This window comes from Protobothrops mucrosquamatus, unplaced genomic scaffold, assembly GCF_001527695.2.
Source record: "Protobothrops mucrosquamatus isolate PMUCROS unplaced genomic scaffold, P.Mucros_1.0 scaffold1327, whole genome shotgun sequence".
Classification (NCBI taxonomy): Eukaryota; Metazoa; Chordata; class Lepidosauria; order Squamata; family Viperidae; genus Protobothrops; species Protobothrops mucrosquamatus.
The window spans coordinates 139,338-157,265 of NW_015387527.1; the positions used below are offsets into that span (position 1 = coordinate 139,338).

At 40.3% G+C, this 17,928-nt stretch overlaps 1 protein-coding gene across 1 annotated transcript in view; it reads right to left on the reverse strand.

Annotated features, from left to right (window-relative positions):
* The window catches only part of CUX1 (cut like homeobox 1), a gene marked incomplete at its 5' end in the record, with an annotated part of 70,034 nt that extends 52,625 nt beyond the window's left edge, over nucleotides 1-17,409 (reverse strand). Inside the window, 6 exons of the mRNA XM_015821416.1 lie at nucleotides 122-954; nucleotides 2,306-2,407; nucleotides 9,653-9,718; nucleotides 13,893-14,564; nucleotides 15,712-15,811; nucleotides 17,361-17,409. Coding sequence (XP_015676902.1) covers nucleotides 122-954; nucleotides 2,306-2,407; nucleotides 9,653-9,718; nucleotides 13,893-14,564; nucleotides 15,712-15,811; nucleotides 17,361-17,409 — 1,822 coding nt within the window. The remainder of the gene's footprint in view (nucleotides 1-121; nucleotides 955-2,305; nucleotides 2,408-9,652; nucleotides 9,719-13,892; nucleotides 14,565-15,711; nucleotides 15,812-17,360) is intronic.
* Nucleotides 17,410-17,928: the final 519 nt, after the last annotated feature.

The following is a 17,928-nucleotide window of genomic DNA, read 5'->3' on the forward strand; positions in this document are numbered from 1 at the left end:
TCAAGGACTACCTGTATAGATAAATTAGCTATTTGCCTTTTTATGTCAATCTTGACCCACTGCTGTCAGATGCTGATGACTGATACAGAAACCACTGAAATATTCCATTTGAGAGCCTTACCTTTTCCCCAAATATCCTTTGGCAGATGCCGTTTTTTGCTAGCTTCTCTTTGACCTGACGGGTTAGATCTATCGTATCCACTTCTTGGTACATGTAAATCTCATACTGCTCAGGGGTCAATGGAGGAACGGAAGGCTTAGATGGCTTTGATAAAGAAACAATGGGGGAAGAAGGAAGGGGGCTGTTTTGGGGTGTCTCACTGCGACTTGCCCCTGTCACACTCAGTTCAGAGCTCTGAGAATAGGGAGATTCTGCGTTGGGCCACTCTTTCCAATATTCCGAGGAGGAGGAGGGCCCTTGGACTTGCTGGTTACGGTCTGAACGAGCTTGGTTGCTGGCCTTCTCTTTCCCACTGGTGCTCTCCTCCATTTTGGGGTCTTCTGGGGGAGCCGTGTTCCTTCTGTCAGGTTGCACAGTATTCCACCAATGGTCCTTCCATACCCCACTGCGTCCCAGTTCATTTTTAACATGCCTCAGTACGCCTTGTGCTGAGTCAGGCATCCCGTGGAGGTCTAGAAGGGAGGCCTCTTGGGCTTCCTTCTTGAGACCAGGGACAGTCTGTAGGGAAGACACCGTGGAATCCACAGAGGACGAGTGCTTCTTCAAGGAGAGAGCCAGGGGAGAGTAACTAGAAACTGAAGAAACTGCAGGTGTAGGGATCAGTTTTGAGGACAAGATGGACATTTCGGCTTGGGATAGAGGGGTGGCTTTTAAGGCAGGTTCAAGGGCAGCCTGCTGGGCTTCCATCTCTCGTCGAGCCTGTTGCAAAATGGAGCGAATAGCATCGTCGGAACTGCTGCTGGTTGATGTGGAAGGTGGCTGAGCCGGCTCAGCTGCAAGAATAAGAAAACAATGACTGATGAGAGACAGTAGATCCCATCATTCATTTCCCCAAACATCAGTTATAAGCTCTTCTTTCCATCACCACTCAGGGCCCAATAGAGATCTGTGCCAGATGTATGGTTTATTAATAAACCTTACTGGTTCAGAAGTGGGTTATGTTTTTGTTTTTAAAAAAACCCACATTTATGAGACTGCTATTATAAAGATCCTGAAAAATAACAAGGGTGAAAACTCCTCATCAAAATATTGATTAGAATCCTGAAATTTACCAGGAAAAGCACATTTTCTTACATTTTTATGCCTCAATAAGCATCAAATATTATTAAATGTAAATATTCATTGCCCAAGAAAATGAAAAAAAATTTCTCATAAAAATAAAAAGCATTACAACAGTAAAACAAAGTGAAATAGAAAACAAAACACACATTCCAATCTATCCCCAAACCACTGTCTCCTTAATAAAATGATCAAACACATCTCTTACTTGCAAGTGTGCCAATTTAATATAAAATAGGAAAACAACATTCCTTGATTCTGAAACAGTTTGTTACTAAGTCAGTAAGCAAGTGGATACTTATTGTGATGTCATCCTCATCACAAGCTATAATAGGAGAACATTCATGTGTCAGATGTAGGCCACGAAGAAAAAGGAAAAATGCTCAATAAACTGAAATTTCTAGCACATCCATTCAGTATATAAATCCTTTCAGCACATTAGGACACATCTTTCTTTTTAATGCATATTTCTAATCTGGACTAATCTGTTTTACCCCATCTCTTCTGCCCACTGGATCTGGGCCTTGGCTACCTTTATTTTATTATTATCTGCTCTCCTGCCCACTGTGATGGAGATTTTTCACCCTACTTCATTTCCCTGTACATTTAGGATTGTTTTAGCCACCCTTGGCAGTATTTTCTATATAGTATAATAGTACATTTGAGTTTAAATGTCCACATATTCTTACTTATTGTAGCTTCTACATAAGTAGCTTCTACCCTGCCCCACCCAACCTTGGGGAGATATGCAAACTTCCCAATCGAGACTCCCCCCCCACCCCCAATAAGGAAAATGTTTTGGGGAGAGCTTCACGCTTTAGAAGTATCCACAAAATTTGCCTGTTATAGATGTTTTTGTATTATTACATTTCATCCTTAAATGATCTGTTTGGGATATTGTAACACACAGCATTTTCTTGAGCTAAAGAAAGACCCAACACTCTTTAAGCCATAAACCTTTAGCAATGGAATCTACTGAAGTAAACAATGCCCCAAGTTCATTTGCTTTCTCATAAGCAGTTTACTACTGTTTCCGTATTAACCTGAACTTCAAAGTTCTCCTACCTGTTTTCTGTACCTGCAGCTCCCTTTTTGCTTGCTCCAGAATGGATTTGATAGCTTCATCAGAGCCAACATCTGTAGCTCGGATTCTTGTGGTAATGTTACCTGAAGAGAGGAGAAATGATCAATTGTTGAGCAACCTTTTGAGAATTGATTTTCTCAGCCACATACTGGTGGCTTGGCTCAGTGAATTACTCCACAAAAACTACAATAAGATGAATCAATGAATAAAATCAACAACTGCAGCTCTATTTTATCTGCCTTCCCATTACTTTTGCAGCTATTTACAATTTAGAATTTCCAACTTCTGCTCTTTTAACTTGTCCCAGTTTCTGTCCTCCATCACATCTCACAAATGGGTTCCTTTCCTTCACAATCACAATTATTTCAAAAAGAATACAAAAGACGTGTGAATTGCTTGTCTGGATACTGGACCAACAAAGAGATCATACATCTAACTGACACATTGCTTCCATATGCTGAGCTGGAGATTCTCAGTCATCCAGGTCATGGTTGTCTCAAAGGTGCTTTTTCAAAAGGCAACTGGACTTTCTGTGTTTTTTTCTCTTGAAGATGTTTCCCTTCTTTTCCAACCAACTTCTTTAGTTCGCTTCTTCTTGAATGAGAAGCGAAATGTCTTCAAGGAAAAACAAAGAAATCCAGTTGCCTTTTGAAAAAGCAACTTTGGGACTAAAATCTAAGTATAGATACTTGGACTGCATGAAACAAGTATCATGATTTGTACATCATGGTTCACAAGTTGGTGTCAGGCATAAGTCACTGAGTTGGCTTATCTAGACTGATTTTATCTCCTCTAAGCAGCAGGAAGTTTTTTTCTGGATCCCCATGCAGAGAATCTGCCCCACTTGGTTCTTTTCTGTGGATTTTTTGGGCAAAGGAACCAGGACCTGGTGCTTTAGATACTCCGCTAATGTGTTTTGCCTCATCAAACTCACTGCAAATTTAAGATAACATGACAACATTTGTTAGCAGCAAACTTTTACAACAAGGATATCAAACAATATTTTATATAGCCTGTTCTTGAAAGTCGATGGATCAGTTCCATCCAAAGCACAGACAGTTCCTGAATACAACTTGCAAGGCTTTTTCCTTTTCCATATTTTTTTAAAAAAGAAAATCGGCTAAACATTTTAAAAGCAAAATATATCCAAATGTGACAACGTTTTGTAGACAGGAATAAAAAAAAACAGACATAAGGACTGTGTATTGGAGGGGGCAGTGCATTTGAATTATTTTGGTCATTTTCCAAATTGGCAATATGTCTAAATAGCATTCAAATCTTCCTTTAAACAAGATATAGCTCAATGCTTGCTTTTAAAAGACTAAAAGTTCAATGGAAGAAGACCAAATGCACTTTAATGGGGGGAGGGCTGCCTATAGTCCTCAATTATCAAGCGCCTCCAATTTTCCAAATACAGTAGATGGAAAAATCCAACTGGCTCCTTCCCCCACCCACTCAATTAATAGCAGCATCATTCATCAGAATTTTCAGCTTTGTGCACATCATTGAAAAGGATGGAAATATTAGAATAATGAAATCTATCTGGCTCATGTTGTCCTGGCATCCATCTGTGATTTCAGGACTTTTACATATGGAGGCTATTTAGGATGACTGGTGTGTAACACGAGTCAAAGATGCAGGTGAGTGAAGAGTCTTTCAAATTCCCAATTCCTCTGTCAAAGATCCTAAGGCTATGCTTGAACATTACTTTCCTTAAAATCAGTTTTTCAAGAATGAAACAATGAACAGCTTCTGTAAGAAATCCATGTCTGGTGAGCTAAAGTAACATGTTGGAAGGAACTGTTCTTCTCTATGCAGATTAGTGTAATTCTACTATGGCTCTGAATTCAAAATATGATCAGTCCAAGTATAGAAACCAATTAAATAATCTTGCAAAATCACTGTGATTCAGAATGCATGGTACCCAGCAAGAATAAACAACTAACTGAAACTATTAAAAACTCATATTCACAAATATGTGGGCTGACACAAAGAAGAGGGGGTCAAATTATTCTCCAAAGCACCAGAGGGCAGGACAAGAAACAATGGTTGGAAATTGATCAAAGAGAGAAGCAACCTGGAATTAAGGAGAAACTTTCTAACACTGAGGACGATTAACCAGTGGAACTGCTTGCCTCCAGAAATCGTGGGCGCTCCATCACTGGAGATTTTTAAGAAGAGACTGGACAGTCACTTGTCTGAAATGGTATAGGTTCTCCTGCTTGAGCAGGGGGCTGGACTAGAAGACCTCCAAGGTCTATTTCCATTTCCATTTCCATTCCATTCCATTCCATTCTAAATGCCTCTTCTTATATAATCAAAAATACTAGGAGAGGGGCAAATACTTCTGAAGCACAGTTTCTCTGAAGATCTGCACAGGAGATCTCCTCTCAAGCTGTAGAAGTTTGGCCATTTGTCCCTTATTGTGCCTTTAAGTACAGGGAGCCCTCGACTTATGACCACAATTGAGCCCAAATTTTCTGTTGTTAAGCGAGACATTTGTTAAGCAAGACATTTGTTAAGTGAACTTTGCCCGATTTTATGACTTTTCTTGCCACAGTTGTTAAATGAATCACTGTAGTTGTTAAGTTGGTAACAAGGTTGTTAAGTGAAATCTGGCTTCCCCATTGACTTTGCTTGTGAGAAGGTCACAAAAGGTGATCACATGACCCCGGGACATTGTAACTCTTATAAATATGAACCAATTGCCAAGCATCTCAATTTTGATCATGTGACTATGGGGATGCTGCAATGGTCGTGTGTAAAAAGGTCATAAATCACTTTTTTCAATGCCGTTGTAACTTTGAACAGTCGCTAAACAAACTGTTGTAAGTCGAGGACTACCTGTACTGCCCCTGAGAGGCATTCAACTGCAAGTTCAGCTTGCTGAAACAGCAGCCTTTAAGGGAGAGGGAGGCAGAAGGACAATCATAACACTCTTTGCAGTCATCAGAGAAATTAATTTCCCACCAGAAGTTAGTCAACTCCTTGCTTTATCATTTCTTAATTAAAACAAGCCACCGAACATAAAAGAGGGAATGTGTTTAAAAATTCCAAATTCCTATGTGCCTTCATTACCCAGCTCTTAATATTTAAGGCAATTATCCTGAATTTAAGAATAATCTGAAATAGCGCTAGCAGGCACAATGGTGACTTCATTTTGTTTAATAATGTAAGAATTTATATCACTTATTTTCCCTAGTATTTAAATGTCTTCATTCCCATCAGACCTTAGTACACCATCTCATGGCTGTTTACGAACAGTCCATTAAAGGTGCCTTACATCTGAAAGATTATCATACCCAATTCTCCTTTACAGACTGAGAACCCTATCAGGGGAGAAGGGAAGATCTTGAGGCTGCCCTTCTACCATTAGCAGCCCTTGGTTGACTTAGTACCGCGATCCCCAACCTTTCTGGCTTTGCGGACCGGTGGGGGGGAGGGAGGAGGAATAGCTACACACGAGCACACGCACACGCCACTCGCACAAATGGAGGTGCACACACGCCCTCACCCACCGTTTCCGTGTCCCAATTCCAAATAGGCCACAGCCTAGCAGTGGGCCACAGACCGCACATGCATACTTTATGTGGTAGTCCAGTGCCCCGATGATGCTCTTCCTTTTTTTTTTTTTTTTGGCAATTTGAGCTCTATCCTTTTAAGTAGCCCACTTTATTATCACTCTTATATTACTTATTTTTATTATTAATCTTTCAGTTTTGTGGAAAGTACATCCAAAATGGCTTATGAGGAAGGGCATCTTTGGAGACCATCAGCTGACGGAGTCCAGAAGGAAAATCTTTTCTGCCCTTTAGACTATCATTCCCCTCAGAGATTAGATTGGCCCTGTCTCTACTGGCTTTTTGGCAGGCCCTGAAAGGGCTTTGTGTTTGAGCTTGAGGCCCTGGCCAAGGGTTAAATCCCATCTTCTGGTTGTGTGAATGATGCCTGACCGCTAGGTCTTTTTGTCTTTTATGTTTGTTTTATATTTTCTGTTTTTGTTTTATTGTAAGCCGCCTAGAGTCACACAGAAGCCAGAGGGGCAGCAATATAAATTGAGTGAGTAAAATAAAATAAGGCATTCACTACAGAAAATCAAACAGCCAGAAAATGTAAAATGTTGAATATAGAAAGCAGTTCTGCTAAAAGCTGAATTTAAAAGCTGCAGATTAAAAATGTCAAACCTGCTGAATTTAACAATAAAAAATGCAATGGAATAACATCTGGGGAGTCTCTGATTCTTTATCCCTAATCTAAATACTCATGTCAGCTCATGTAGGAGAAAGTGGGGGTATAAAATACAGATCATGTTCGCATATCAAGCGAATTACCTGGCTGGCAAATATTTACTGAATATTCAGTAATCAGGTGTTGTTAATGAGCCATCAATGGCTTCTTCAACTAAACCTCTCTGTGCTGTGCAAAATAAGGACTTTTAGTATTGTTCAGCCTTGAAACAAGCTAGACAAAGAAATGTAAATTGTAGGATGTTTTCTTGGTTCATGCCAAGAAAGCAAGATAGTTGCAAAAAGCCATGGATGGGTCATCAGTAGATATATGCGGTATTCCAATCCAAAGTGGGAAAGATGGTTTGGTCCTTTGGATTTGATGTTGTGTAAATGTATCTGTAGATACATAATCAAAGTCATGCTTTGGGGCGGGGGGTAATGTGCATGTAGGTGCATATTCTTAGGAAAACTGGTGTTAATGTGTTAACTCCTTAACACGAGTTAAGAAAGCATTAAGAAGAGAGTGGTATGGTGTGACTGTGTGTTGTTCTACCTGCTGCTACCTCCTTAACTCAGATGGCTACCATGCCAGTCCCATAATAAATGCAGCTTCTTTAAGGATCCAAGGAAGGATGAAAATTCATATCTGAAAAAATGGACTTTGAGCAATAATTCGTTTCATTTCATATTTGTAGATGGATCATTGGCTTTTTGACAGATAGGAAGCAGAAAATTGCATCTGGTACCCAGGCAATTAGGACAGGCGCCCCTCTTCATATGCCAATGACCGCACCCCAAGAGAAGCCTCTGTTGAAGTACTGAAATTTGCAGATGATACAAAGGAAATTGGCCTCATCTGAGATGGTGATAACTCTGCATATAGATGGGATTTTACCACTCCTACTATATTCCACAGCAGAGTATCAGCAGTAGAGCACTTCAAGTTTTTCAGATCTATAATCTCCCAGGACTTGAAATGGACACCTAGCATTAGAACCATCATTAAAAAGGCACAACAAAGAATGTTCTTCCTGTATCAACTCAGGAAGTTCAAATAGCTCCAGGAGCTGTTGATACAATTTTACAGAGGAATTATTGAATCTATCATTTGTACTTCTATAACTATCTGGTTTGGTATATCAAGCAAACAGGACAGGTACATACTCCAATGGATAATTAAGCCTGCAGAAAGAACAAGTGCAGCCTGCTCTCCATAGAAGTCCTGTATATTGTGCAGGTCAGAAGGAGGGCTGAGAAGTTATCTGCAGACTCCTAAACATCCTGGACACAGATTGTTTCAACTTCTCTCCTTGGGATGGTGCTATAGGGCATTTCAGGCCAAAACACAGGGACAGTTTTTTCCCTTGTGCCCTCACTCTTCTGAACTTAATTCTCACAATCCTGTTGAATGTCTATGTGTATTTACCCATGTAGTATGATTGTAGTATTTTTATTTATCCTCCTTGTTATCTTTACTCCCCCTTCTTATTGATATTATGATTATCATTATTCTGTTGCTTTGCATGTTCACTGAGAACTTCTGCACCAGAGACAAATTCACTGTATGTCTAATCACACTTGGTAAAAATAATGTATTCTAATTCTAGTTCCAGTTTTAATTCTATTCATTTTAGCCCAGATCCTGAATCAGATTTGTACACTGCAATGTGAAACAGATTTGCTCAGAAGTTTAACTGATCTTGCAAAATAGATGGAATCATGATTGTAGCTTTATTTCCCTCTTTTAAAGAATCAGTCCCACAGCCAACCAAATAAAACTTTCTACATTATTAGTGAAGTGATTCTACACATGCAAAACTCGGTTATAGGCCATTCTGAATATAGAGAACAGGTCTAAATCTATGAGCACAAACAACTTTCTTAAAGCCACCAATGGGAGTTAATTGCAGAGCTACGAACCATACTTGGTTCAAAACTAGCCACATTCTACCCACTTTATGCTACATTGTTTGAATGCTGAATTAGGTTCTATTTTATTCAGGTGGTTTTTGAGCAGGAAGCATTTTCAGCATAGAGAATATTCTACTTCATTCTTTCTTACTGTCTTAAGTTCTCAAAACTTTGATGGTATTTTAGATATCATTTGGTATCAAATAACATTATATCTAGCTGAAATGGCCTTGCATCTCTATATGCACTTCTACAGAAGAAAGAAACATAACTTGCATTGTTCAAGATTCATAGCAGAGTCAATTCTACACACATACCACACAAACACTTTTCATACCAATATCGCTTTTGACTGTGAACCTCAAACACCAAGAAGAAACAAAGGCTACAAAAGCCAGTATGATATGATGGGCCACATGTCAGATTTGAACCAATGGTTCTGCCATGAAACTTACCATGTGGCCACTTAGTCACTTGTACTCTTATAAAATGGGATTATTCCCATTTTATTGATCTGAGCTCCTTGGAGAAAGCACATAGAAAAGTAGTGGGATTAACAGTAGCGGAGTCCAGCTTTGCTTGAGTGAGACACAGTTTACTTGAAGGAGCCAGGTTAGTACAGCAATAGACTTAGAAGGAGAGAAAAGAGGGGACGAGTGACCTTGATGCTAACCCATGGTTTGTTTTATACTTACTGCACCAGTACAGATATAGCATTGACTCTTTGCCAAGCATCATTTACCTCTTCCTCTTTTCCTTATCCAGCATCAACCTGATTTTATATTATCTGTGCACTGGCACCATGTAGATGCTAATCAGGGTTGACCTCAGAAAGAGGGTTTATAGACCTATAATTGCTTCAAGCACTGATTCTCAGGATAACTTTGGTTAGCATAAAGCACAGTTTGGTCTAATTGTAACGTGAAACCCTGCTAATGCAGGGAACAATGGGCTATGGAACTAATCTGGAGAGGAATAGGAGGGAGGAAGTGATTTCAAACATAGCTTGCATGGAGTCCATGTTATAGCTGCACAGGGCCCACTGTCTGTTTTTCTCTCAGATTCCAGGCCAGAATCAAACGGCATCCCTTTGTGTTTATAGCAACAACAATTAAGACGACACACAACTAAAGCATACTTCACTTCCCAAAGATCAACCGCAAAGAGAAACACCTGCCTGTGACGTACCTTCTGACCCATTTCTTCGTTTCGGTACTTCCTGAAATAGCCTGCTCAGGTTCTGGCCTGGATTCTCTGTTGAAAAACAAGTTGGGTAAGAACAAAACAATCAGGGGGTGGTTCTTCTTATCACTTTGGGCTGTGAGATGAAACAAGAACTGCCTAATATTTATAGGGGTTGGGGAGGGAGGGAGGGAGGGAGTGGATGGTGAGCAAGGGCAGCAGTGAAATCAAGCAGCTCGCAAACCTTTTAGGCCTGGTTACTTTGAAAAAGGAAGCAAGGCAGACTACTGGTTAATAAAGATTATAGCTATGCATCAAAAGAAGATTAGAGAGATATAAATAAACATCTGAAAGGTATAAAAAGACAGAGATGGGTCAGTAATTCTTACAAGAGTGGATGACCCCAAGGAAAGGAACATGCTGGAAGATGCTATAAACACTTCTTAGCAATCTAGGGAAGCTCTGCTTCAAAAAAGCACACAACGCCTCCTCAAATTCCTATTCTCTTTAAAGCTTCTCTTCCAAATGAAATCATACTGCTTAGAAAGACAAGCAATTCCGCTTTAGGAATTGGGAATGGGAAATTTCCATTTGCAATATTATTTCATACAAACACCGGCAAGGAGGTTTGTTCCAAAGTGAATATCCAAAGTACCATGTAATATAATAAGAAGAAGGAACAAGCCAACCATACCAGTTAGCATCTTATGAAAATAAAAAGTGGGCGGGAAATGGTTGACTATCATGATCTTTATTCTATACATCATGGGTCCCCAATCCCCAGGCCGTGGCCCACTACCAGACCATGGTCTATTTGCAATCAGGCCACGCAAACCGCGGGGCAGCATGCATGCACATGCATAGCTTGACTTGGACAAGTGGTGGGTCATGGGGCGCGCACGTGTGCGTGCTCTCAGCTTGCATGGCTGGGGGGAAAGAGGAACCAGGCTGTGTGAGTGGCAGGATGGTGTCGGCGCAGCTCAATTAGTTGAGCTGCATGTGCACACACATGCATGCCGGCCTGCTGCTTGCGTGATTCATACTGCACGTGTGCATGGGCCCTCCGCTCAAGCAGCCAGTTCCCCATTCCTCCCAGCCGGGCCACCAAGCCACAAAGTTTGGGGACCACTGCTAAACATAGTGATATTTTAAAAACAACAACGATGTAATATATTGTTATCTTATTTTAAATTATGAGTATCAGAATTTTGGACATATCACATATTCTGACAGAGAGCTAAGCAGGGAATAACTGGCTCTTCACTCCAGTCCCCCAGGTCCCATACAAGAATGAGAGGATAGAGAATATAGTAAATGCCCTTTGCACAGAGGCACTCACATATTATTGTAAGTGCTAGACAATCGTGCATAACCTTTGTGTGTTCAGGTGCATGTAACTGGGCTCTCATTGGCTACTGCGATACAGTGCACTGTATGAGAAAATGTATATGGCTAAGAATTCATGGTTTTAGTTCTCACAGTTATAGAGAAAAGATAACAGCTACAGTTGAGTGTTGCCTGCCTGTTTGCCTCTACAGGGACCAAGGAGGACATTTTAATGGAGAAAGAAGCAGCTCTCCTACTTTCTCCATGGAATGTATTTCCAACATTTCCCACCCTTGGATGAGGTCTTATGCCATATCAAACTTCAGAGATTGTTAAAAAATATACAGCCATTTTATATTCCTTAATAAAATAGGAATGCTCCAGTTTGCAGCATGTACAGACCAGCATTCTTTCTGTCCCTCTGCAAACCCCATCCTTGAATAGTAACCTAGCAATTCCTGCTTATGAACTCTTCTGCCCTTCAGAATTATATAGTTTGATCTTAAATGTTATCTTATACGACAGCGTGAAACCTGACCAGTTTCAACCTTGTGCTGTGTTTTAACATTTACTGCAGAACCTCTGAGCCGTATAAGTGGTGACTGCTAATGAGGACATTTCTGAATCCAAGGAAAACCCACAAGATTTGATGCCCTAGTAATATTTATGAAGGTATGATTGAGACATCATGCAATTCTTCTGTAAAGGAACAGTAATTTTACAGGTGGAATGGAGCTGACATCTCACTCTCTCCTCTTTCTATGATTGCACAGCAAATAAATGGTGCTGCTGCATTCACATCAGGTCTGTGTTTCAAAGCCCAGTCCCATCTGTTCCATTGATACATGCACTTCATAGTCCCAAGCTACTGAATCTCAAAAGCTGTGTTTTTAAAAGTCTTTACATTACAGGTATAAAGCAACCACAGCTGGGACGGTCAACTCAGTTGTTAAGTGAAGTGGTTGCTAAGTGTAACTACGATCTTACTTCAAGCTTTCATTTCCTTTCCTTTCCAGATCTGCAAAGGTAGTATCGGTAAATGTGAGGACTGCTTGCAAAGTTACTTTTTCATCACTATTGTAACTACAAATGGTTGCTATATGAGGCAGTCGCTAAACAAGGACTATCTATGCACTTTTCTTCTATTGTCAGTTCATGTTCGTTTCACTCTGCCTATCAAACTGATATACTACCAGAATCTATTTCACAGTTTGCGTTTTGTACCTTCCCGAGGTATCATTTTTTTCCTGTTTTACTGCAAATTGTCAGACAACACTGATAACTGGACAGGATATAGAGTTAATATTTTAAATTAAATAAAGCATATGGTAAATAATTCTAATAAAGGGCATTTCCCAAATATATATCTGGAGTATAGGTGAACTTTTGATCTTAAAAGATGAAGAAGATTCACAGAAGCCCTCCCAAATTTTTCCCCCAAACTGCTACCTAAGCTACTTTCAACTGAGGATTTTGGGACCTTCTGCCTTCCTTTGCTTTACATATGTGTTGAGATTACAAAAAAGTTTGCAATCTCACAAGAGACTGGTCATTTGACTTTTTGGTGAAAAAATGCAAATAAAAATTTACTTAAATCTAAAGTCTATGGACATGATTTTGAGGGATCATGCTTTCAGTGATGGTGGTCTGCTCAGAAGAAAAGGCTGGAAACGCCTTCCATCCTAGGATACTTAAAAGCAGTTAAATGTGTTTCTTGGAGAAGTTTTGTTTCTGCAAAAGTTTGGTTTCAAAAGAATGGGGCTGGAGCGGTTAAAGAGAAATAACGCTTGGACAGAATACATCCCTATTTCATCTCTGTATTCCATGGGCAACTTCTAATTCCATTAAAAACGCCCAATGAGACTTTTTATCTGGCCTGCTTCTTTCTTGTACTGTTATACCCATCTCCCCAGCCAGCCAGACTGCCCACTAGCTGCTTTTGTCATATATGAATTTGCATGGCCCCAATAACAAGGGACCATAATAAATTATTCTGAGTCTAGCAGCCCAATGGACCTGACGGCTTATAGGCAAGAGGGCTAAATTTACAAATGCTCAGGAGATCCCCTGTAGCTGCTGTAAAGACGGTGAAATGTATTAGCCATCAATTATTAGAATTAATTTCAAATATTACTGTGTTTTCCATTGGCAATCAAGTGAGATTTGCCAAAGGAATGTCAAGTGGCCCTAGAACTACTTTTACTTTTTAAAAAACTCTCTGTAATGTATGCTTAACAAACCAAAATAAAGAGGGATCATGTAATGATAAAACCTGCCCTACTATAGTTTGATCAGGCAAGGTAAATAAAGTTTCCTACAAAGCTAAAAGTAAAAAAAAAATCAGCTCTCCTTTCATTGCTGCCCAATGCATGAGAGATAGTTTAAGACAGGGGTCCCCAACCCCCGGTCTGTGGACCGGTACCGGGCCATGGCATGCCTGCAACTGGTCCGCATAAACAAGCAAAGCCCCATCTGCGGGATGCAGGCAGCACACAAAACCACGAACTCTCCAGTCTGTGGAAAAACGTCTCTCCACAGAACCGGCCCCTGGTGCCCAAAAGGTTGGGGACCTCTGGTTTAAGAGGTAGACTCTCAATCAGCTTACACAGATCGCAGCCCATTGGAATCCATCTCCAAGGTCAGCCCCACAGAAATGAACACAAGCTGCATGGTGGTACTTTTGTCTTTTTGCAGTTTACATCCATTCCCATGGAGATGGAGCACAATCCTTAGATACCTATCTTTTACTCTGCTATTTCGATTCCTAGCAAGACATTCTCTATTCTTTCCACATTATGTACTGAACACCAGACACACACACACACACACACACACACCATTCTCTTTTTTTACAGTGTCTCCTATCTAGACAAACATAGATGCCAAAAGAGAAGATGGAGGCCATTGCCTCTTCACTCACCTCTCTGCCTGCCTTGGATGCTGCGCAAAGCCAAGATGTTCTGCTCATCAGAAAGGAACTGCTTCATTTTATGGAATGGCTCCTTGCCTCTCACGGTCAGCTTGTTCCATGGTTTAGGTCGAGCCAGAATCTCACTCACAGATCCTTGAGAAAGTCCCAAGACGTAGTGTCCAAAGATCCGCTGTCCGATATTGTGCTTGATCAATTGCTCTTTGACCTGACGTGCAATTTCAGCTGTGTCTATCTCCTCACCTTCTGAGGTGCTGCCGGTGCTTTCTGATTGGTTGGGTGACGGGGCCATGCCATTGACGTCTGGGCTTTGTTGCAAGGGGCTTTGGGAAGATATGGAGTTTGTGCTGTAGGGACCTACTGAAAAAATCATGCTTGTGCTTCCCGCTTCCTGCATGGCCTTGGTGTAGAAGGACTGCATAAGTTGGCGCTGGAGGAGAGAGTTTAGTGCAAATTTTCCTGTAGAAGCCAGGGGTAAGCTGGAGCTTGCCAAGGATGAGCTGAAAAAGTCTTGACTTAAACCCGTTGGTGAGAACTGGTGTGTACCATTAGTATTGGAAGCCTGCTCCCCTGCATTGCGGGGCAACTGAGGAGGAGGGGAGGCCGGCAAGGTTGCAGGACGCTGACTCTCAGGCTGGTCTTTCCCTTTTCTCCTGGCTGACCCTACAAGGAAGGTCAAACATAATGCATTATGGGGGATCAAAAAGAAGGGGGGAAACCAAGACCAAAATGCAGAGCTTGCCCCACAAAAGGGAAAAATAGTGCAGGTTGCGTTTTGTTTTGTTCTTGAAATAAGGGCCAATGAAGAAAGTGGTTTGGGTTTTTGTTTTTGTTTTGTTTGTTTGTTTCTTTTAATTTTAATAAGCCAAACAAGGCCCCCAAGACAAACAACATGCATTTCATGTTTGCACCTTTCTTGTATGTTGCAGCCTGGAGAATTCCCCCTTCCAAATATTAGCAGTAGAACAATGACATGAAGTGCAGTTACATAATTCTTTTGTTTTGGTTTAAAATTCCATTGAAGCACACACAAACATTACTTTGGTTCCTTGCACATTTGAGTTGTTCCAATAACCCCCCCCCCCGCCCCCCACACATAAGAACAGACCTTGTTTGAGCCCAAATGCAGCAAACATTTATCAAGGCTAGATGAAACACACGCAAGACATAGAAACCACTGCTCAAAGGAAGCCACAGAAGAAACACAGAAACTACACACAAGGCAGCAATCACCCAACTGCCCATTGACACATTAGGCACCAGCTCTAGAAACCTTAATTGAAAAAAAACCCTCCAGGAAATTCTATCTATTTGGAGACCCCAGTTGTATTGTTCATTTATGGCATGCAAAGCATCCCTTCCAAACAAAACACATACACAGCCAAATGAAGCCAAAATTCACCGCTAATGGAAATAAAGGAGGTCAGGGATTCAAGTGAATGAATCAGCTATGAAAACAACAGGATCTCTTTGAAACGCCAATCTATGTTTTGGGAGAAGTGTGCATGGGAAATAATGTCACGGTGAGACTAAACAATTGAAAGGGAAGGCAGGCTCCAATGCTGCTCATCACAACACATGAGAACATTTCTCCTTCTTCACCTTTACCATTTTTCTAAGGGCTCCGAGCCTTAGTCTATTATCTATAAGTATAAGCGGGGACTCCAACATAAGACAAGATCCTTGCTCACCATTCATCTTTCTGTCATCGCTCTGGCCTTGGTTTCACATCCCCTTCCCTTTCCACATCCTCATCTCAGAGCAAGCACAACCTAAATAATAATTACCTATTTTTCTCCCATCCACTTACCGCTCAGGTCACTGTTTGTGATCCGCAACGTGGCATTTTCTGACTGTAGCAGGCGGTTTTTCTCCAGCAGTAAGACCTCCAGTGGTTTTGATGCAGCATCCTATGGAGATGTAGAGAGAACAAAGAGAAAACATGGGAACTGGTTCAGATTGTTGTCCCGGGACAATAGGGTGGGAATTCAAAAGAGTGCAGATTCTAGCCTATGGCACTTCACTGCTTTGCTTAGTGGCTGTAGAGACTGTTTAAATGCTTCACTAAATCATTTTTTACACCTGCTTGTCTTTAGACACAGCAATATCAGGGGTTATCTTCCTTGCAACATTATGTTTCAGATTGTATGAAAGAGATAATTTGTATTAAAGAGATAACTGAAAGTAGTAACCAAAGCCGTTCCTTTCTCCCTTCCTTCCTTCCTCTCAATCATCAAAACCACTAAGTGTGCACTAAAGATGCTGGAATCCAATTTGTAACCTATGATTCAATGAAAGGAATACACAGCAAGGAACGTTGGGGATACTTCACTTTTGCACAAGATTTAATTTAGTTCACATGTGCATTTAGGATTTAAACTTAGAGTTCTAGTTGCTGCTTTTAGAACAACATACTAGTAACTAGAATGAAGTCAATGTGGAAAATCTGACACCCTTGAAGTGTGTTGAGATGAATTTGTGGAATTTTCAATGTAGTGAGAAAATTCTGGGAGTTGTGATCCAAGCAGAATGAGATGCCATGCCAGGAAAACTGTTGTACTGTTCAGATCAGGGAGATGGTTCAAATTGCCAATCCCTATTTCTCTCTGAAACTGATATTTAAGAGAAACTGGAGACAATATAAACGGTGCTTATATTGTAAATGGTTTGGCTTTGTTAATTATTATTCATGTAATTATCAGCTCAATGCTCATACAACAGTAGAGATAATTGTGTTAGTGGACAAAGTAGAAAAATACAGCTCATTTGTCATCTGCATTAATATCTTAAGACTCCCAAAAGTTCATCTTGATCACAACTTTTCAAACAGTTATCTATTTGGGTAATTCTAATCATTCTAATCATCCTCATACATCTTGCATGGTTTGCAAGTCACAATAAACTAGGTTTAGATAGGCAGGTGCCTGTTGAATCCTTCCACAAATAGCGTGTGATGATGATCAAATCCTTACCAGTTGGTGTGCTACTGCCCTACTCATGGGAGGAGTCAGTCAGCCCAAGTTTCATAAGTTAAAGTACATGGGACAATTGAATTATTATTGTGTCTGATCATCTTATAAACCCATGGTCATTGAAGGAGCTTGTGGTTTAGGGTTAGACCACAAGTTCTAGACCATAAGTTCCCACTTCAATTCTTGTATTTATTTCTGTATTATTTTCCTCTGTAATCTTTATTTATTAAATTTATTAGCTGCCCATCTCAATTCAAAGAAATGCTGGGCAGTTTAAACATACCAATAGCCAACACCAGGAAAAAAACAACAACCCAGCAGCCAGCTAACAGAGAATGTAAGATTTTTCCGTAAAAGAAGAACAATAGCTATGATCACTCACAATTCCTACAAGCTCTTGCTACATTTGAATAGCAAGTTTTCAATCCAAGTGAACATTCAAAAAAATTTATCCAGCTTTGCTCTACCAGAAAATTGAATGAATTACCTGGATGCTTGAGCCGTCAGATGGCGCAAACTCCATGGACTTCAGGATGCTGCAAAGTGGAAAAAGAGAAGAGTTATTTTCCGCTCCGTCCTTTCTTAACAGCTTTACTAAAGGGCATTAACACTGTAATTTTCGGCTCTCCAGGAACGCCCTAAGTGATAACTTTAACAACTTTTCTTTGGAATCATATAATCTGATAATGAATACAGAATAACTACTAATGCTAGTTATCAGAGAAAAGCATCCTCTCAAATGTCCCCTAAATCACTGCACAGTGAGATTCCGCCAGGCTCATTTGCAACATAAATTTAAAGGTTAATAAGGATATAACATTTTAAACTGTCAGAAACAATATAAATTTATATGTATGTTGCTTGAAGGGAAAGAGGGAACACAGTCATAATAAAATGGCAAAATATCAACACAAACAACCACCATCATCATAAATGAATGTTAAATGTGAAGTATATGTAAAATATACTAGCTCGCTTATCAAGAAATCTACAGTACACACAAATTATTTCCATAGCCCAACACATTGCAGGCTTTTCAACAGAGATTTTTTTTT